We start from the raw sequence: 23,206 nt of genomic DNA, 5'->3' as shown, positions 1-23,206 counted from the left end.
GGCTGGTGGTCACATGTGGCCCCCATGCCGTTTCCTTAATAATAAAGTTAAAACTCTAGCATGACATCTGGCTCATTCTTCTATCATGTAGCTCCACTTCCTAACACTTTTTTTTACTGAATCTGTCCTCCGAAACCCAATCCTCACTGGGAATCAGAGCCTCTTCCTGGTCCACATAGATGGTCGAGGCTTCCCTCCACTTCCCGGTCCTTGCTCCTTCCATTCCCTCGGCTGGGATGTGCTTCCTCTTCCACTCCAGCTAGATGATAAACCCTTCGCTGTCTTTGAGGATCCAGCGTGTATCCCACTGCCATCATCTCCAGGAAGCCCTCCATCCGAATTCACGGCCAGCTCTGGTCCGGCGTACCTCTCGGTAGCACGGTCTGCCTCTAATTTATGGTTCATCTCCTGAAATCAGACCTCTCTGCTCGACAAGTACGGGCTCTTCAAGGACAAGGGGTCAGTCTTAGGCCTCAGTCTGCCTCCCAGCAACCAGCACTTCTTTTCTTTTCACACTGTACCCAGTAAGTGATGTGAGATTTAATTCAAGTGGTCCTTACCACCATAAGATTCTACATAATCAGCTTTCCACAACGGAATCTCAAATGAAAGACATAGACAGCAACCTGTGAGAGCCGGAACTTGACAGGCTCATAAGGTGTCTGCCTTGACAGGGTGCCCCCTCCCTCTTTTCTACAGCTTGGTTTCTTGGGAAAGGTTTGAGCTTTCCTTCTCTGATGGGCTTCTGCCCCACACAGGCTCTGGGTTTTGCAGGCTTTAATTAACACGGTCATGGTGGCCTCAAATGTGGTTCTCACTGCGCTCGACCAGGCCTCCGTCAGGCTCGGGGCTGGCTCGACAGTCCCTCACAGTGGACACTTCGTGATGGAGGTCTAGTGAGAAAAGGAATTCTTGGGGACTGGAGTGGAGAAGTAAAACACACCTTCAAATAGCTCTGCTGAAAGGCTCTTCTCTTGTTTGGGTGGGGGTGGGGGGGGTTGGCACTCGGGCAGAAGGTTAATTCTCCATACCCTGGGCATTCCTGTGGGTGAGTTTTAAAACTACGGAAAATGAACAAGTCCCATTCCTTTTGGAGGGGCGTGGAGAAGAGAGTTGTTGTCATTACTATTCCTTGTCTCCTTGGGAAGAGCTACCTTGTTCAAACCGGGGCGCACTTCCTGGAGAAGCGGTTAAGTGAGGCATGGAAATACCTGAGTGCATGTCTGCTGCTGCCCCCACCCCTCCAGGACAAATAAGGATGAGTTGTCAAGTTAAATACAAGCAGTCAAGTGACTGAGTTATAATTTACTCTGTGCTCAATTTAAATTAGTGTGAGGCTATTAAAATATACAGTATAAATACGGCAATTCATCACGAGCTGTCATGAGTGACCTCATCTATTTGCTAGAGTGGTACACCACTCGCTCCACTAAAGGGGCGGGGAGCAAAATCACAGGTCAAATTAAGCTGCTATTCTGCTTTAATTCACTTATTTAATCTGTGGCGACATAATTGTCTTCTACAGTATGTACACCTCAGAAAGGAAATTTGGGAGGATTACAGTCAGTATACAAATGATTAATCAAATGGTCCATTTAAATGCTCGTGGAAAAGCAGCAGAGACCCAGAGCAGTCCACCAACGATCGCATGAGCTACGAACAGGAAACAGGACGATCCTGTGAGGCAGGCTTGCCTCCCAATTAGGAAGGAAGCAATCTTGAGAAATGTATTAAATCCTCCAAGCATTGCGGTTTGAAAAGATTTTACAGAAGGCACTAGTGGCATGGAAAGGTTCGGTTTGCAAGATGGCTAACTGTATTTTTATTTGTTTTCTGCTCTACTTATTTGCAATTGTCTTGTCTACCTGTGGTTAAACACACACACACACACACACTCTCTCTCTCTCTCTCTCTCTCTCATCAGAAACACATTTCCTGAGTTACATACAGCCATGATCAAATAATTATTTTTAGAACATGATGAGCATCATTTCAAAATGCTCCCTTTTGAGGCAAGAAATGTTCTAAATCCGATAGTATAAAAATCCAATTCAAGGTATCTTTATTCTCCCCAAAATTCAACTGTTTTTTTAAAGATACATTACAATATGCTTTGGGGGGGTCTAAAATTCAACAGTATTTTGTTTAAAATGTAGATTTTTTTGGTAGGAAGAGAAAAGCAACATATTTTTGTGGGCTGTCCTATGATTGCTCCCACAGACATTCAATGTGTGGACCACTTGACATGGAAATTACCTTTCACTTCTCATTGTGTGGGCAGGAGGGTCTGGCAGGTGCTTCTGCTCACACCAGGACTGTGATTTGCTGCTGCTCACCAGCCCTCGGTGACACCAGGCAGCCCTGCTTCACAGCTGGGGTCACTGGGAGGGTTAAGTGACATGCTTGAAGTCACACAAAAGTCAGGAGAGGGTCAGGGAGAGATCAAAGGTGCTTCTAACTCTTAACCTTTCATTTCATCCTTTAATATTAAAAAATCTAAGAACCATTCTGGGTGGGGGCAATGGTCCATACAGAGAACACTATGGCATATTTTGTATGTGACCTGGGCCTGCTTCCAAGATGTCATTTCAAAATATGAATGAATGAGTGAGTGAAAGAACAGAAGTGGATTCATTCACTCAGTCCTTCAACAAATGACGCTTGGAGCACCTTGACATTACGTGGAGTGCACTGTACTAGGCCCCAGATGCAAGGTTTGGCACAGATCAATGAGTAAGACGAGAGGATAAATATGGTCCCTGGGAAAGAGATTTCAATATAATCCTGTACACGAATAATGAAACACAACTTGGTAAGAGAAGAGATACATGCAAAGAGAATTCTAGAGCGGCCCAAGGGGACGGACTGAGGGAGCAAGTGAGGGAGAGAGAGAGAGACTATGTGTGGCAGAAAATCAGGAAAGAAGGAAGATAGCTCAACAGGCTTCTGGACGTTAGACATTCACCAGGACAGCAAAGTGATTCCTGAAAGACGGAAAGCAAGGAAGATGAACTCTCGGATTGCCCAGCAGAAGAAGGAAGAGGTTTTTCTACTCCTGCCAAGAGTTACAGTCTGGGAAAGCCACCGGGCAGTTCTACTCTGTCCTGCGGGGTCGCTGTGAGTCAGGATGGGCTCGATGGCAGTGAGTGGGGTTCCTCAGCTCCCAGTGCAGGGAGGGAACCGCAGGCAGAGCTCAGCGCCCTTCATTGATGAGAAAGAACTGAGTGTCCAGAGGGGCAGGGCGGCTCCGGGTTCCCAGGCACAGGCCAGAAGAAGAGCACTCCTAGGGGCTGCAGAGGGCTCCCCAAGTAATCGTCAGCACGCGCATGCCAGGAAAACAACTCCCGGAGGCAGGGAAGAAGCCTCTCCAGTGACCCAGGGGAGCCGTCTCGGGAGCTCACCCCGGACTGTAGAGTCCCTGTTCTCATTGTGCAGGCCGCAGAGCCGCCTCGTCCTCAGGAGTGTTCATAAGAACACTGTCTGAGCAATGGCGAAATCAGTTGTAGGCTAACCACTGGACTGTTCTCCTGGAATACAGTTTAAAAGCAAACTTCAAAAGGATTGGTTCCAAATCACTACGTAGTATCTTAGAACAAAGGTCGAGAATATATTTGTAAGAATGCAAAATTATTTAGCATTTATGCTAGCTGCAATGACTGGAACATCCAAAGGCATAAAGTGTGAAAGAAGAAGGAAAATAGGACTGCAATAAAAACAGACACTGTAACGACATGGGATAAAACTGTCACCTGCCCCCCACGTATCACTATCCAGTATCCAAGAGTCTGCATTTATGGTGACAGGGAAAAAAATCTACTATCCAACTATTTTGTGCCTCAGTGACATTCATTTGGTAGTAACAAATGACATGATGTAGACGAGTCACGCTGGCTGTGTGGTTGAGGCTATGAGTCAACTTGGCGAGGCCGGGATTCTCAGCGGTTTCACAGTACGGTGGTGATGAGCTTTGGCAGTTACATCATGATGTAGTCACCCTTCATTCTGTGATCTAATGGGTCACCTTTCATTTTCTTATGACACCAATTTTCAAATAATGGCCTAGCCTTTGGAATCTAACCATATTAATAAGTGAGGAGTGGGATAAGGTCATTAATATAATGATCATAACTACATTTTATATAGTCAAGAAGGTAGAGAAAACATTAAGCATATTGAGAAATACAGTAGATTCAATGCCATCGAGCCAGTTTTGACTCACAGTGACCCTTGGGACAGGGTAGCACAGCACTTGTGGGTTTCAAAGCTGTAACTCTTTACAGGAGTAGAAAGCCTCATCTTGCTCCCAAGGAGCAGCTGGTGGATTCGAACTGCTGACCCTGTAGTATGATAGGGTTAGCAGCCCAACTTGTAACCACTATGCCACCAGAAATATATATATGCACAGACACATACATACATATACACACACATATGGCATTTACATACATATATAATGTATATCCTTTTTACATATGTATATATAATATCCCATTTACATTTACAATATGTATGTAAATGTAAGTGGGATATGTATATAAATATAAAATACATTTTTCTTATTGTAATTGTTTTAAGGATAAATGATTCCCTAAAGCAAATAAAGTAACAATGCGTTTTAAGGTTTATAACATGTAGAGAAACCCAGGGTAGGTAAATCTATAGAGACAGTAGCTGGAGTAATGGTTTCTGGGGGGATGGCGAGAGGTTGGAGGGAAATGAGGAGCTCATAACAATGAATCCAAGAAAGAAGAAAATGTTCCAAAATTGATTGTGGTGATTCCTGCACAACTCTTTTTAATATGACTGATCTACTGAATTGTATGATAAGTGAATTAAATGCCAATACAACTGTTAATAAAAATAGATCAAACAGGATAATAGCACAAACCCCTCTAACTATCCGATAGACAAGGTGAACAACACAACCAGGGGGGCAGGCACTCACTTCACTCGAACGGCCAACCAGACAAGAGCCCAGGGCAGCATGTGCCCAGCGACAAAGGCTGGAACAAAAGGAGGCCAGGCACTGAGGACAAATGGAAAGGTTACCACCAGGAGGAAGCAGAAAGAGTGTCGTCACATTGTGAGGGCGGAAATCATGTCAGAACGAAACAGGAATAGATTGCTGAGGGGAAAACCAATTGTTCTGTAAACTTTTGTGTAAACTTTACAATAAAAAGATAAAGAACAACAACAACAGAACCTAAAATCTAGCACGAGAGGACTGAATACATACTATTATGAGCCAGCACAACATTACTTGAATATAAACTATGGTAAGGTTAAGGACACAAACGCTAAGACTTAAAGCAACCACGAAAACCAAACCCAAGGACATACAGCCAAATGAAGAGCAAGGGGACGGTGTAAACCCAGCCACGGCAGCAAGCGCATGGCATGTAAATGGTCTAAGCACCCCCAGTTAAAAGGCGAACGGTATCAGGTTGAAAAGTAAGTCTCAATTATGTGCTGTCTATAAGAAATCCATTTCAAATATAAAGACACAATAAGTTAAAAGTCAAATGACACATTAAGGCTAGTAAAAATAAAGCTGGAGTGGTTAGCTTAATATTAGACCACGTAAATTTCAGAGCAAAGACCATTACCACATACAAGGATGGTCATTTCATAATGATAAGGGAGTGAAATTTAAATATATTTAATAACAGAGCTTCAAAAATTATGAAAAGTATAATCTTTGTATAGATTCGATACAAAGTATATTCTTTGACCACAACAGAACTAAATTAGAAATCAATAACAGAAGGATATCTGGAAAATTCTTCCAATTTTGGAAACTATCACTATTTAAACCAACAAATAATAAAACTTTTAAAAGAATATAGCAAAAAACTGCCTGTTTGGAGGAACTGGTACATTTGTCTTTATTAGCGTATGATTATTACTAAGTTATGGGACGTCTTTCCTTGGCATAGTGGTTTCGCAGTAGGCTGCTAACTGCAAGGTCATCAGTTCAAAACCACCAGTCAGTCCAGGGGCTAAAAATGGGGCGTCCTACTCCTGTAAGCAGTTAGAGTCTCAGAAACTGACAGCGGATAGTTGTACAGGGTCGTTACGAATTACATGCTCAAGGGCAATGAGTTTGGTTTTGGAGGAAGCTCATGGCTAAACAAAGTTTAATCACAATAGTCATATCTGCTCTGAAATCATTCACTTATTCAATTCAGGTTGAGCACCGAGTATGTAACTTTAACAAATTTGAGAATATAAAGATGAATATGATAGTTACTACATTAAAGCTCATAGTTTAAGGCTCAGATATAGTGAGTAGTATATTTATAAATTCCAACTTTTTTTTGAGTTTGCTTGTTGTTGGGATTTAATATTTAATATCATATTCCATATTTCAATAGAGTCAAGTAGAATGTAAAATTTTAAATCTCTACTTTAACAGCTTTGTTGAAAATGTGTCCTTTATTTAAAATTGCCTCTAATCCTCTACAGAAAGAGTTGTTGGTTCCTTGACACGCCCAGCTAAATGATCACGCTCTATTAACTTGGGTAAAACACAGTTCAAAACTATATGAAATTATGAATACATTTATAAAACATGCGCAAGGCCAATTAGTGATAAACTGTATAATCTGTATTAGTGCTCTCTTGAGTGAATAAGCTAGAACGGACTATCTTTAACAAGTATACGACAGGCAGTGGTTTGAGATTTTGGATATCAGAGGAACAAATGTCGCACAGGTAAGGTACTGGTGCTCAGGTTTTTGGAGGTGCCCTTTGAGTGGATGGGAGCTCAGTGAGTCTATAAAAGGAAGTTCAGTGCCAAGGTGGAACAACTGAAGCTGCCTTCAGTGGACTTGGGGAAGCCTAGTGAGGAATGAGTGCAGGAGCTCCCTGGACTTGACATTCTTCCTCTGCAAAAGATGGGTGGATGACCTGTAAGGTCTCTTCCAGTTGTGCAATTCTGTGAACTTAACTTGGTTAGAGCTCTGTTGTACCTCCTCACCACCAAGTTACTTAAATTACGAAAATCAAACTTTATGATGCCACATAACGCATGCGAGGTGTTGGATATGTGACTACACTAACAATCAGAAGATCCATGCCTTAGTTTTGGTGGGCCCTCACTGAACAGTATAACCAGTTGCCATGCCATCTCTCCACTTTTCAGTTTCCTAGGTGTGATAAAAGATGCAGACAGACGTACGATGCAAGTAATTGGGAAAGAGACTGCATTCTCACTGGGGCATGCTACGAGGGCATCTTGAAGAAGAAAAGCTTGAGATGAGAGATGACAATCAGAGAGCTTAATACCGGGAGTAATGTGCAGGAAGGTGGATGACAGAGGCCATGAGAACTGCAGCCATAGGCCTGCTTCTCCCAGATGTATGACCTTGGGTAAGTCAGCTTTCAGGGTCTCAGCTTACTCAACTCTAAAATAGACAGGTTTAGCTTTGTAGTTGTACGGCTTAAGAATAATAGTAGCATCATGCCTGGAATATAGTAGTTGTCACGATAACATAAAACATAAGCGCTTTCATTATGAAAGGCCCAGAGAGTAGAGCTGACGGGCATATCCTGTAAGACAGCACACTGCGAAGGCAGACAGCGTGTCTTTAAAGGTGGACAGGAGCCCACTGGTAGAGAGCCTGGCCAGACAGGGAGTGAGACAGGACTGTCCAGTTTGTTAGCTGGGAGTCCAGTGTCCAAGTGGGGCTCACTGGGGTGAGGACCATGGGGGAAGTTGATATAGCAAAGGGTTCAGTTAGAGGTACACTTTAAACCAGCATTCACAAGGAGAACTGATGTAAAAAGCTGGGAAGATCAATCACCACCAGCCTGTGTCAGAGGGTAAATGTTGAGTGACTTGGCAAGATGGAGATTTGGAGTTTGGCAGCGATAAGGCTGGATAATGCTAGGATGGAAATAAGAACAATACAGTTCAGGTAAGTGCCAAGAACACCCCTGGGATTACCTGAAGCTTGGCTCTTGGTGGGTGTGGTGCTTGATATTTGAGGATACCTTCAATGGTCAGAGTGAAGCAGAACTCGTTGGCTGTATTTTGTATAGGACTATTGAGGATGACAATGAGCGGGGCAAGGGGACAGGAACATGGTTCTCTGGGATTCCTTTTCTCTGCTCTGGTGACAGAATAAATGGTGCACAGGGGAAGAGAAAGGCAGAAGGTACAATGAGGACATCATTTCAAGAATCCTAGGAGGTCATGTGAGCCTGATCCAAGAGGGTACAACGGAGATGAAAGTAGAATGAAGACGACAAATGGACACATTTCAGGGGAGATTTCTGACAGGCTGTGGTAAGAAAAGAAGGAGGAATGAATGATTACTGAGCTTCTCACTGCATATATAAATATGTATATTTATATATGATGATGGGGAAATAGATCTATGTGCATATATTTACAGGTTTAGTATTAAGGTAGCAGATGGACATTGGGCCTCTACTCAAGTACTCCCTCAAAGCAAGAACACTTTGTTCTGTTAACCTGGCATTCCATGATGCTTTCTGACACGATCACTGAAGACAAAGCTGGTGCACAAGCAAATGTGGTGGGGAAAGCTGATGGTGCCCAACTACCAAAAAATATAGCATCTGGGGTCTTAAAGGCTTGAAGATAAACAGGTGGTCATCTAGCTCAGAACAACAAAGCCCACATGGAAGAAGCACACCAGCCCGTGTGATCATGAGGTGTCGATGGGATCAGGTATCAGACATCAAAGACCAAAAAATCATATCATAGTGAATGAAGGGGAGTTGGGAGTGGAGACCCAAAGCCCATCTGTAGGCAACTGGACATTCCCTTATAGAAGAGCCACAGGGAGAAGACAAGCCAGTCAGGGTGCAGTATAGCACCGATGAAACATACAACATTCCTCTAGTTCTTTAATGCTTCCCCCTACATCTCACTATCATGATCCCAATTCTACCTTACAAATCCGGCTAGACCAGAGGATGTATGTACACTGGTACAGATAAGAGCTGGAAACACAGGGAATCCAGGACAGATAAACCCCTCAGGCTCAATAATGAGAGTAGAGATACCAGGAAGGGAAGGGGAAGGGGGAACCGATCACAAGGATCTACATATAACCCCCTCCCTGAGGGACGGACAACAGAAAAGTGGGTGAAGGGAAACATCGGACAGTGTAAAACATGACAAAATACTAATAATTTATAAATTATCAAGGGTTCATGAAGAGGGGTGGGGGAAATGAGGAGCTAATACCAAGGCTCAAATAGAAAGAAAATGTTTTGCGAATGATGATGGCAACAAATGTACAAATGTGCTTGACACAATGGATGTATGTATGAATTGTGATTAAGTGTTGTAGGAGCCCCAAATAAAATAATTAAATTTAAAAAAGACTTATAATGCAAGGGGTATGACTGACTGTTTTAAGGCATACTTACCAAACAGTTCAGTGCATGAATAGCACAGCAAGGACATACATAGCTTCCACGACCTACCATCTGAACCTTAAGCCCTTTCATCTCCTTTTGGACGATTCCAGTGACTCAAGCTAACAGGAGAAATCGGAAATGGTGAACATCAAACTTTTCATACAACGTGTCCAGCACTTACCTTTACAGCTAGTATTTTCCCACTTGGGACATGATATGCTCTGTGGAAAGAAAAACACAGCAACATCACTTGGGACCACTGGACAATTTACAAAGTGGTAAAGGACACAATTTACAAAGTGGTAAGTCTAAAGAAGTCTGCATCAATAGGATACAAGGGACTTCCCCTGAACACAAGCACATTAGTAACACTTCTGCTGAGCTGAGTGGTTTACAAAGCGGTTCCTTTTATAGTACCTCATGGCGACCCTCTGAGGTAATGCTGATAGGATTGTTCTGCATTTATGGATGAAAACTTTGAAACAGAGACAATAAGCATTCTGCACGTGGAACAAACCAAGTAGTAACAGAAAGAGACCTCAAATGCAGGTGGTCCTGGCTCCAGACCTTTTTGTTGCAGTACACTGGGGAGTCCTGGAGACGACACTACGCCGAGCACTGCACAGAGCCACGGACAATGGAGGGTTTTCTTTTGTTTATTTTTGTTATATATGCAGCTAAGACACATCCCTACATTTCATCAACAATCTCAAAACTAATGTAATTATCTATGGCTTAAAATATAACTTCATATACTTCACCACAGAATTATATGTGTGATGCAAGCTGCCATCACTATGTGTGTGTGTGTTGTGTGTATGTGTATGCACTTCAAAAAGAGGGAGGTTCAAATGATCAGGCAAAAGACAAATACGGATTATATGAAGGGCTGAAAATACACTCATTTATTAAAGTTAAAAATAGAGTTTGCAGTAATAGAGTATCAATACTTTTCAAGACCTTATGTGTGTATTTAATGGAATGTGGATATATAGATATGTAGTACCTGAACCAAACCCACTGCTGCTCAGTCAGCTCTGATTCAGTGACTCTATAAGACAGAACTGCTCCCAAGAGTTTCTGAGGCTGTCAAGCTTTACAGAAGTAGACTGCTTCATCTTTCCGCCCCTCAGTGCTAGTGGATTTGAAAAGACCACCTTCTGATTAGCAGCCCAAGGCTCAACCCAGGGCACCACCATGGCTTGTTACACTGCCCACCGGCCACTGCCACTGCGACGATTCCAACGCCTATCCACCCTGTGTGTCTGTGTGCGGTTCGGAAAAGAGAGGAACTCAAATGACCAACTAAAAGGAAAATACCCACCCGCTGCTGCTCAGCCAATGCTGAATCAGAGCAACCCCATGGGGAAGAGCAGAACTCTAAACCCGGACGGGAGCAGCCAGCCTCATCTTTCTCCTGCACAGTGGTTGGCGGATTGAAACAACTTTGCAGTCAGCAGCTCAACACATTCCCAACAGTGCCACCGGGGCTTCTACACATGCCCCTCGAAACCCACGGCCAACGAACTGATTCTGACTCATAGCGACCCTCCAACGAGGCAAGGCAGAACTGCCTCTGTGGGTTTATGAGAGTGGAAATCTTTGCCAGAGCGGAGAGCCTCATCTTTCTCCTGTGGAGCAACTTGTGGTTTTGAACTGCTGACCTTGCAGTTAGCAGTCTAATTCGTAACCCATTATACCACCAGGGCTGGTTACACATATTTTACAGCCTGCATGTTGGGACCATTATCCAGATACAATTTGGCTTATTTTAAAATTTTCAAAACAAACCAGACAACATAAACAAACACTATTATTACAAGCCCAAAAAGTATAAAGCAGCAAATTTGTTTGGAAGAACTGAAATGTAGCCCTTTAAAGAATTTTACAAATTAACTGGGATCCGCCTGTCCTTCCTCTCACCTAGTTTGTGCGAACATGTGAAGAAGTGAGTCAGCTCCTCACCAGCTCTCCCTCTGCACCTATCCAGGGAGCAAATGCAAGATACAGCTACCAGGCTCTAGAGTTTTTCAAAATCATTTTGTTGGGGGCTAATATAGACATCCTATCATTCCATACTTCAATAACACCAAGCAGTATTATACAATTGCAACCACAATCAGCTTCAAAGCATTCCTTTCCTTCTTGAACTCCTTGACATCATTTTGCCCCCCCTCTAACTGTACCCCGCAGGACCCCTATTCTATTTGCTGTCCCTATCTGCTCATCAATCCTGGGGTTCGTACACTTAAAAACAGAAAAACGTGTAACAAAAACTCAAGAGGGCCACCCCCAATGGCAAAATACATCTGAGATAAACCTCGATATGAAAAAGCAAACAATAAAAAAAAAGTTGGAAACCAGATCAGCCCAATGTGCATCGGCAGGGGACCAACTGACGAGGTGTTAACCGCTGGACTGAGGCTTATCCCTTTCATCTCCTGCGGCCATCTGTCCAGTGCACTGTGTGGTAACCAGCTTCTTCCCATCCCGCTATTGGGTAGGGAGGGAAAGCACTGGAAGCTTAGTTCCTGTGTGGATCTCACCAAGGCATCTTGGGCTCCCACTGTCATCCACAGCCTTCTGCAAACCAGGATCACAGTTTAGGCTCTGATACCATTCCCTCCTTTGGCTTCCGATGACATGATTTGCAAGGGTCACTGATGTTGGTGTGCTGCTGCCATGTGGACTTGGTTGACATCTCACTTAGATGGCTGCTTGTTTGGAAACAAGCCTTTATGGCCCCAGACGGTATTTTATCTGATAGCCAGACACCATCGAATTTCTTCACCACACTTGGCTATAATAACCATATATCTTCTGTGTTCCCTTCCTTAGGGCGAGTATCAAGCAGGGCCTTGATGTAAGAACTAATTGTTCTTAAATTGGAGGTAGGATTTAGTTCAACAGGTTCTAGATTTTTGACTTCATGATAAAAATTGTTCGCTTATCAAAACAAAACATTTCCCACTATTACCAAAATGAAAGCATCATTTTCTACCATTAAAGAATAAATATTTCGCTGCTCTAACAATTTTTTAGCATCTTTATTGAGGAATAATTAAACATCTAGAAAATTCACTTGTTTGAGTGCACACTTTCTTGATTTTTGATAAATGCCCAGGGTTGTATGACAATTGACAAGTGTTTTTAAAGGCAGTTTTGTGGTCAGGGTTTAAAGAAACGTTTTAATTACGAAGAACCAGCAGGTATTTGTAACAGTTTTCACATTGCAGTGTTAAGCAATCAGACTAGAAAGACCTTATTGATTCTGCTTTTCTTACTTGAGTGGACAATGATGGAGTCAATTATGGAAGGTAAACTTAACCTTTATTATATCAATTTCTTGTAGAGTCACTTAAGTACATCCCACTTAAAGGCAAAATGGTAAAAATTAGGTGGCACCTGTTCAGTTTACAAAATGATTCTTTAACTGGTAAAAGTAGCCAGAGACTTTCAATTGTCTCATATGCATTGGAAGCTGGACATCACATAAAGATCCCGAAGAAGAATCGGTGAGGTTGAACTACAGTGCTGACGAAGCACACAGTAAGTACCACGGACTGCCAAAAAAGCAAACAAATCTGTCTGGGAAGAAGTACAGCCAAAATGCTCCTTAGAAGCAAGGATGGTGTGGTAGTTACATAATCTGATGTCAATTTGAGAGGATTAAGAGTGAAGGCGTGGGGTTTAGCCTGTCAATCAGGTGGTAGCTTGATGACCTCATTTGGAGGTGCTAAGGAGATAAGTAGCTCACTTGAGGTGGGACAGAGTCTCACTCCCTTGGAGACTCTACTGACAATACAGACTCCCTACAAGGCATCCCTGTGGAAAAGACACACGCAGAGAGGCTAATGGAGCCAGACCTCTGGAGCTGGAGAAGCCACGTGGAGACCCTGCCAGTGCTGAGCTGCTGACACCACCACTGGATCCACAAGACTTCCCACCCACTGGCCTGTGATCTTCCCGCATTCAGTGTCATTGCATGTGTTTCATGAGTCTGAAGAGGACTTTATAGATAGGTATCAGACATATGGGCTAATATCGGAGGCATGGACTTGATCTGGACGTTGCTGGGATGTTTCTCAATATCCAACTGCTCTTGTCTATAAAGCTCTTTCTTATACACATATGCATGCTTATGAATTTGTTTCTCTAGTCTACCCGGACTAACACAGATGGCTAGACTTCATCTTACATACTTTGGACATGTGGTGAGGAGGGACCAGTCCCTGGAGAGGGACATCGTGCTTGGTAAAGCAAAGGGGCAGCGCAAGAGGAAGACCCTCATCAGAGGGTTGACACAGTGGCTGCACTAATGGGCTCACAGGTAACACCCACTGTCAGATGGCACTGGGCTGAGTGGCGTTTCCTTCTGGTGTACACAGGGTCGCTCCTGGTCGGAGCAAACGTGATGGCCTTGAGAAGCAAAAACGATAACCATTCATCTGTCAGTTTGTTGTACAGTGGTCTGTGGGTTGCTCTAACATTGGAAGCTAGGCCATTAGTGTTTATTTCACTTGCAGGGTCACCTGTGGTGGACAGGTTTCAGGAGAGCTTCCCCACTAACGCCGACTAGAAAGAAAGGTCTGGGACGCTGCTTCCAAAAGTGAACCAATGGGAAGGCTGTAGATCACAACCCTACGGACTTGGGGACACAGGGCTGGGAGATGAGCGCCTGGGTTGCAGGGCACTCAGAACACACGGAGGCCACAGCAATGAACTTGACCACAGCAAGGATCGCCTCAGGAAACATTTTGTTCCATTATACAGAGGGCTACCATGCCAACAGGGTAGCAACTAACAGCATCAAGATGTATACTGTCAGTGTCGGGTGCCACTGCGTTGGCTCTGACCCTTAGTGACCCCAATAGGGCCCAACAGGGCCCAACACTGCCCGGTCTAGCGCCGTCCTCACAATCACTGCATGTTTGAGCTCACTGCTGCAGCCACGGCGCCGATCCATTTCCCTGAATCTTGCCTTTTTGCTGATCTTTACAAGCATGATGTCCTGAATACTATTAAGTCTGTAAATATTAAATTATGTTCAGGTTTTTAATGCTTTGGATAAAGTGATACACATAAGTGGAAACCTTGTGTTACACTAGTTGCAGAATAAGTGAGTATTCCCTTCCTACCTATGTTAATCCCAGACGTTTACACTGCATAAGATAACATTTGGGGCATTATTTGATTCACTTATCCAAATATATGTAATCAGTTGACATATAAGATCTTATTTCTGAATGCCTGACAGAAATTGTGCGCTAGGTTCATATAAAACTTGAAGAAATTCAGTTAATTTATTCCATGTATATACTTAATAAAATATATAAGGTTTAGTGATATAAACTTTCCCCCTGTATATTTAATATTTTTCCAATTTCAATAAAAAATACTATATATTGGAAACACTAAGGTCAGAAATACAACAATCACCTTGCTTCATGCATCGATAGACACAGACTCCCATTCTGTGGAAACAAGGGTTGCTACGTGGGCAACAAGCAACACTTGGACTTTTGAGATAAGCTAATTGAGAACACGATCAATGGAGAGTTGAATGCACAGATACTCCATACCGGACAGTTTGATACCTCACCGTAATTGGCTTGTCTAGAGAGCTGATCTCCTTTCCAAAAGAAAGGTCTCCTATTTCCAAGCGATTAGGGGGGGGCGGTCTGATGATTAAATGATGGTGCACGCTACCTCACCCATGGAAGTTTGGGTTGGATTTCGAGCAGCACAGGGCTGCCTGGTTCGGCTTACCGTGCAGTGCCAGCACCAGTTTAACATGTAATCCCCAAGGCGCAGGGGCTGACCAAGGCATTGCCAGGTGTCTGAGCGGAGAGCTCCCCTTAACTTTGCCAATGGCATTCTACCTGGAGAAAAGGAATTTGTTTACTTTCAGTGGATACTGCATCTCACTTGTCTTGACCTTCCTCTGCACATTAACTGTAAAGTGATTAATGAAGTTTGAATGGAAGCTCTGGTTACACCGAAAGACAACTATACACCTCTGCCGTGCTTTAATTAACAGTTAACACTTCAAATGAGTTTGCGTTGCCACAGTAATTACCTGTTCCAGGGAGTGCATGGGGGAAGCATTTTTATGGGATATTTCAGTGCTCAGTGCTCGAGCGATCCACTTCGTTGGGGACCAGCACACGTCCTCTGGGACCAATGGGAACAGGCCCAGCCTTCAACATCGAGCACACCACCCACATACACACTCTGCAACACGAACCACTGGTAAGTAGTCTGGCAGAAAAAAATTGTTGAACAATTGAAATAACAAAGAGCACAGCAAAAGAAAATGTCTATTACATGGTCTTTTTTACCTTCTTTCATTTGGAATCAAGGGTTCTAGATGACTGGGCCAAAAAGTTGGTATCAACTTGTAATGTTGGTCGAGTATGGAAACAGAGACTGTATTGGGCCAGCAGTGAACACGGAGAACTGTCTGATCTAACCCTTTCCTCTGGCAACTGAAATGCCCGTGAGCCTGGTTAAATGACTTGCCCAAGCTCACATATTTGGTCAATAGCAAAGCTAAGACCGGAACTCTGATTGACTATTTTAGGATACAACGTATTGGGAACGTTTAAGTTGGCTAAATCGACACCTCTTTCTAGGGCACAATTCAAAACGTGCGAAGTTTTCAAGCCCTGTTTTCAGGAGGGGAAGGCCCCGCGCCGTGAGCAGTGGGGCAGTGAGGGAAAGGCCGGCTGCTGACTGCATGGTGCTGACTCTGTGAGGCAAAGCTGAGCTGCTTGCTCCAGGAAGGACTCTGAGCCTCGGGAACCCTGACGAGCCGTCAGGTCGGGTTGCTCTGCGTCCGAATGGACTTGCGTCAGAATGGACTCGCGGGCAGCTGGCTGGACACTCACCTCTTCCTCTCTCCAGGCAGGAAGCACTCTGTAATCCGTGCCTGTCTAGCCCAGGAGACGAGGCTGACAGGATGTTGGTTCCAAAGTCATGGCCTGGAGTTGCTGAAGCAAGCTTCATACTTCATCCCACAAAGTGTCCATAATCAAATATTTATCAGTTCATAAGTAACTGGGTCACAGGACAGAGAAATATAAAGGGACAAATGGAGAACTAACGATTCGTAAGATACTATAGAAAAATTATTTAAGTCTCATCTCCCTAAGTTTTCAAGCCCTGTTTCCATGAGGGGAAGGCCCAGCTTTCTCAATCAAACCGCGTTTCCTTTCTACTACCAAGCATAAAACAAGTTTAACTCAGGATATCACAATGTAATAGATGGAAATCAGGAAATAAAGAATTTAAATTCCATCTATCAGATCCCCTACTCTGTGGTTTATCAATTTAGCACAGCCTATGTTTCTTTTATGATAGTTTACACACTGCTATTATGAACTATTAGCCCTCCTGAGTACTGTTTCGCTTCACTCCCATATACTTTATTTACTTGATTATATTCCTGTCTCTTATCTCAAAAGTATTCTGTGAAGCTGGACCATATGAAAAAGAGCATGGTATCAGGATTGGAGGAGGCTTATTAACCATCTGCAATATGCAGATGACATAAAATGCTACTTGTTAAAATGAAGATGACAAGAAGCACTTATTGATCAAGGTCAAAGAGACGTCTTTGGTATTGATTACACTTGAATTTACAGAAAATGAAAATCCTAACAGCTGGCCCAATATCCAACATTATGCTAAATGGAGGGAAAAAACGTAAGTTGTCAGCAATTCCATTCTACTTGGATCGAGAATCAAGGCCCATGGAAGAGGCACTCAAGAGACCGAGCACCACACCACCTGGGATTAGGCAGCCCTCACGCAAAATGCCTCTTCAGAGTTTTAAGATTTAAAGATGTCATTCGTAATGACTAATGTGTACCTGACCCAAGTCAGAGTCTTTCCAATTTCCCCACACGAATGAGAAAGTTGGACAAGGAAAAGGAAGTCCAGAGAGCTGATGCAAGTGATCGGTGGTACTGGAAAAGAAAGTTGAGTATTCAGTGGACTGCCGCGAAAACAAGAAGTCAGTCTTCAAAGAAACACGACAGGAATGTCCTTACAAGTGGGATGGGGAGATTTTTGCTCATTTACTTCAACATGCCATCAGAAAAGACTGATCCTTTCTAAAAGGACATCATGCTTAGTAAAGGAAATGCTCAATGAAAAGGATGATTACGACAGTCACAGCAATGGATTCAAACGGAAGATAGTCCTGATGACGGCACGGGGCAGAGGGTAGTTTATTCTATTACCATAACGTTGCCAGGTGCTGGAGCCGAGGCAATGTAACTAAGAACAAACTATCAAACTATATTGTCAACCCTTAATGTAGTGCCTGGGTCTTTATTTTAAGCTCTAAGAGCAGGGTCGACGAGGTCTATTTTGTTCACTGCGGTAGTTTCAAGTTTTAGCATCACGTATAATATAGTTTTCCTTTAGATGCGATAATAATATATTTAATAAATACTTCATGTATGCCTCTGATTGCCAAAGACTGTGCTAGATGTTGGGGATACCCACCCACTGCTACGGAGGCAATTCCAACTCACAGCAGCCCTGCGGGACAGAGAAGACTGCTCCACAGGGTTTAGAGACTATGGGAACAGACAGCTTCAGCTTTTCGCCCAAGGAGCACCTGATGAATTTGAGCCACTGAGAGCTTATGGTCACAAACGCAATGCTTAGCCCACTGTGCCCGCGGGAGTGCCTTCTATGACGACACCAGAGAACAAAACAGTCTCTACCCACAAAACGGCTTTGTAATAGGGCAAGATCGACCATAATCAAATAAATATACACGATGTCAACTCTGTCCTACAAGAGTGGGAATGGATTCCATGGAAAAGAACAACCAGTAGTGATAAAGGAAGTGAAAAGAATAATAAAGTTAAGGATGTAAAGCGTGTACAGGATTAGGAGCATGTTGTACTTGGAGTTGGGAGGTAGGGAGACTCAAGGACTATCTCTGTCATTGGCTGAGTTCTACTTCATCAGTGAGGGAACACAGCAGTTGGATATCTGGAGGGAAAGAATTCCATGCAGAGGTAATGTTCAGCTCACTGGTCCTAAGAAACAAGCATGTGTTTGATATGTACACAGAAGTGAAATAAGCCAGAGGGGTAATGGTGGGCGATGAGCTCCCAGCGGCAATGGGAAGACAGGCTATACAGACCAGTCAGACTCTAGTGAGGACTCTGGGCTTTATTTTGAGTGATATATGAAGCCACTGGGGAGGGCGTTTACACTTTAGAAGGGTAACTTTTGACGAGTGGGTAGACAGAACACATTATAGGGAAGGAAGGGTTGACTAGCTGGGAGGCTACTGCAAGAGGAAGAGTGGTCCCATGGTATTATGACTGGAGGAGGCTTATTAGGATGGCAGGAAAGTTTTGGTAGTGCTTTACATGAGCAACGTGTAGAAGAGTTTCCATTTATTGAGATGGCAAAGGCTGAAGGAGATTTCTGAAGAAATCAAGAACTTAGTTTTGGATAATTTGGAGATGGTTAAAAGACATCCAAAGAGCTCTGGTGGTGCAGTGGTTACAGTGCCTGGCACTTCCCTAATCAGGAAGTCAGCTGTTTGAACCCACCAGCTGCCCCATGGTAGAAAAGATCTAGAAGTCTGCTTCCCTAAAGCCCTACAGCCGTGGAACCCTCGCGGGGCAGTCCCACTGTGTCCTGTAGGGGTGCCATTCATCAGAATCAAAGGGACAGCAGTGGTCACCAGGGCACTCGCTACGATTGCCAACAGAGCTTCCTATGCGTGTGCACGATCTGCACACATTAGCAATCTCAGTGGTAATAAGATCTGAGTCTGGAATTCAAGACACCGGTCAGGGCTGGAGATCTAGGTTTCATCAGTTTGTGCATGCGTAATATGGAATGCCATCGGGACAGACAAGCACACTGAGGAAGGGAATCAAACAGAGAAAGAAGAACTCGGAGGGACTGAGCCCAAGGTCTCCCAAATTCGGAAGTCAGATGCATGAGAAGAAACCAGTAAGGGATGAGGAGATACAGACCATAAGCTAACAATAGACCCAGGAGAATGGTGTTCTTGAAGTGTCCCACTGCCAAAAGAAGTGCCTGCTAGGTGGTCAAAAACACGCTTCAAAGGCAATGCTTAGAGACAAATGCAATGGATTGTATCATCCCCTCTTTGAAATTTTACGTATAGCCTAACACAGTACATACGAGCTTAGAGATGTGCTCGTCTTTATTTAAATTCTAATGAGAATGCATAAAAAGATACATAAGTCCAAATAATAGAATTTCTATAGGAATCTTAAGGAAAGTAAATAAAAGAAAAATCTGAAAGTGAAATGTTTAAAAGTCCTACATCCACACAGGACATAAGGGAGAAGCAACCTGTGTTTGCATCCCAACATCTGGACACCCACGCAAATGTATGTCACGCTTAGGCTCAACTGCATCTGTACTTTCCAATGTTTACTGAAATTATTTGTGCTTAGAATTTCAAATTCTAGGAGAATAAAAAAAACTAGGAATCATCCCAGCTGACTCCTGTTCATAAAATAAATAACCTAGAGCTGATCATATATTTTCTGATAAAGCTTGTACATCTCCCACACAATTAAAGTAGGCATCTCATTTCTATTGCACTATGCTACATATTAATTTCTGAACATATTCTAATCAAACTAGTTTGCACTATAAGCAGAATTTACTGTAGAGAGCATCTGTGCTCTCTAGCTGCTTTTGAGAAAGGATATAATTTAAGGATGGAGGGGCTGACGTCTGATCTGACTGTGAGAGTTCAGATTATCAGATAACTGGCAGTCTGATACAATGCTATGAATGTCCGTTGAAAGCAAAACGGCGACCAAGATGAGTAAGGCAATATCCCTTTTCCATCTCTCAGAGCAAGGGCCTCAAGGGTACTTTGCATGTATATTGACTTTTAATCACAATAGCAAACCAGGAACATGGAAATGATAGAACTTCTCCCACCCACTGAAGAGGGCAGGGCATTTCAGATACAACGCTGAACAAACGCCCCTGACTTAAGTTCTGCTTCTTGCATAACATGGCTCGGAAGGGGCTAGAGAAAGAAAGGTACAGGAATGGATGCGCTCCCTAAGAAAACCATCCAGTCAGTAAAGCGGTGGTGGCACTAGCTCAGACTTGGCTTAAAGGCATACCCAGTCATCAGAAAGGGCGGGCATATTCTAGGCAAGCATGAGAGAATGCGGTATTTATTTCATTCCCCGAGAAGAAAAAAAAGAATTACTCCCCTCATTTTAAAATGAATTACAGAAAAGGGCATTTGTCACTATAATTTGCTTCCGTGTTAGCACTGGTTCTTCTAAGTGAAAAAAATTGGCTCTCGGTTATTCAGAGAAAGATCTCACCATGGTGGAATCTTCTGAATGCCCTGCTCCTGTCTTTCCTGGCTGCCCCCCAGGGGCAGGACAGAGGAAGAGACCAGGTGAAAGAGAAACTTCTGAGATCTGCTTCATTATGGCACAAAGTTTGATAGGGAGGAGACCAGCTATTGTCTAAAGTGATATTTTGATTAGCTATCCATCTTAATTCCAGGCGCACCTCTTAATTCTCATTAGCATGGAAAGAGTTGACTCTAGCCAAATTCAATTATGAAATCTATCTCCTAATCAAAACGAAATATATGGCATCCATTTAAGTCCAATCTGAAATAGAATCACCCATTTCCATATTTACATCTGCTATACAACTCTAAATTTATGTAAATTTAAAATAACCGGATGGAAGTTTCTCTCCAACTTGAAATTTTCTTTTCTCATTTCAAAGTTTTTATAATCTGGGCTCAACAGATGAACCACTTAAGCAGAAAGGAGGTGGTGGAGATTAAAAGGACTCTGGATGGTGCAAACAGTGAAGCACGTGGCTACTAATTGAAAGACTGGGCCGAAAGGCTTTGCAATCTACTTCCAAAAGGCCACAGACATTGAAAGCCCTCTGCAGAGCAGGTCTACCGACACCATGGGGTCCCCATGAGTTAGAGCTGACTTAACGGCAACTGGTTGCTGTGGGTTTGTGGTTGTTTTAAAGCACCCTCTCTCAGGAGAAGGCTGCACGAGGTGATGCCACACTTTGGGTGCAGGGACCTACCTGGGAGTCCACCGTATTCCACTGCACCAAGACCGTCAGGCTGCTGGATGATTCTGAAGACAGCATAAAGCAAGGAGAACACTTCTTTGCCTAATAGAAGCGCGCGTGTGTGTGTGTGTGTGTGTGTATGTGTGTGTGTGTGTGTGTGTACACATAAACACACACAACAACACAAAAACCTTTCATGACAAGAATTAAGAACCCCTTGGGATGTCACCTTTGAATGCAATGACACGGCTCCAGTAACCAAATGTAAAGCTATTGTGGATGAAATCCAGGACATGGGAATCCATAGAGACTAACTAGATTAAGAGTTTCTTAGGGTTAGAGCAGGGAGGTTGGGGAAAATGGAGAACTAATGAGTACAAAAAATGAAGAAAATGTTCTAGGATTGATTTTGGTAATGAGTGCACAACCCTTTAAAATGCTTAAGCCATTGAATTGTGGGGTACAGGAATTCTATGTCAATAAAACGGTTTAAGAAATAAAATAAATAAAATTATAGCCAAAAAACCCACGGTGCCGTTCTTCTCTGTCACACAGGGACACTGTGAATCAGTATTGACTGCACTGCACTTAATAGCAAACAATACAGATGGCATATAGATAAGGCAAACATTTTAAAGAGAAATTGTTAAAGTCAAATCACATCACTGTTCACATTTGTGATAGGTAGGTTCATTGTGCTAACCTGGCCAATGAACACATGTGGGATTAATTGAAGGGCCGAGATATAAATGACTCGGCGATCCTCACCTTTCGTCTCTTGCTCTGCGATGATCAGAGCAGTGTGCGGCTGCCTTAGCTAGTCCTCTGCCTCAACTTGCGAGCTACGTTACCTGTGGAGCATCCAACCCATGGACTGTGTCACTGTAGTTTGAGGTTCCTTCGAGACCTCCTTTGCCATGCTACTGGAGTATACATCGCTTGAGCTGGGGACTGTCGGACCCTGTCATCTGACTGACTGTTGGTGACCTGCCTTGCTGTTTGCTGCTTGTGGCTGGATTGCCTGACTTGCTCTACAGAGGACTCAGCTGTCTGCTTCCTTGACTTGTACCCGGAAGCCCTTTGTGATATGAAGGGCTGCCAGTGTATTAGCTGTCTCACAGAAGTGAGTTGAACTGAGCCATTTGTACTGCTCTATAGACTAATTAGCTGTTCATTTCGTATGTTGTATCTATCTAGCTATCTATCAAATCATAAGTGTCCTGGTCTTGTTTCTCTAGAGAACCCTGTCTAACAACACAGAAAGGACAAACACCATCCTCAGGTTTGTTCAAAAGTGGCCCAGGGACCATAGTAAGTCTATCAGATATATTCTAGAAAAGAATACAGGTTTAGTGCTGTCTTGCGATTATATTGACATTATTATTGTGTAGAAATCACGATTACCTTTTTGTTTTCATAATCCCTTTATTACCATTACTGTTCCAATTATTAAAAAAGAAAAGTGTGATGTTTTCGTATATCCGATACCTGAACTTTTGTTAAACATGCTGATCTAAGAATTTAAGTTGATTTTTATTTTGCTTTCTGGTCTTTTTAGAGATGTGTTTACTTGGCAGGTTCTCTTTGGGAATGGATTTTACCAATATGTTTGGGACAAATGGCCAGACTTTGGAATTATAAGGGGTGCTGTTATAAACTAAAATAGCCATCCACAGGAAAACATTTCAAATTGTTTCAGGGAACTCCAACACTGACA

General features: G+C 43.2%; 1 protein-coding gene across 2 annotated transcripts in view; it reads right to left on the bottom strand.

Annotated features, from left to right (window-relative positions):
- MAP2K5 (mitogen-activated protein kinase kinase 5) overlaps positions 1-23,206 on the bottom strand; it is a 285,287-nt gene that overhangs the window by 167,757 nt on the left and 94,324 nt on the right. For both annotated transcript variants that reach the window (XM_004711938.3, XM_045285767.1), the window contains exon 9: positions 9,578-9,617. In XM_004711938.3, coding sequence (XP_004711995.1) covers positions 9,578-9,617 — 40 coding nt within the window. The remainder of the gene's footprint in view (positions 1-9,577; positions 9,618-23,206) is intronic.

This window comes from Echinops telfairi, unplaced genomic scaffold (assembly GCF_000313985.2).
Source record: "Echinops telfairi isolate 266 unplaced genomic scaffold, ASM31398v2 ScPeMD7_7475;HRSCAF=8513, whole genome shotgun sequence".
Classification (NCBI taxonomy): Eukaryota; Metazoa; Chordata; class Mammalia; order Afrosoricida; family Tenrecidae; genus Echinops; species Echinops telfairi.
The sequence above is the reverse complement of the archived record's forward strand: the minus strand, read 5'-3'. Positions and strand labels throughout refer to the sequence as shown.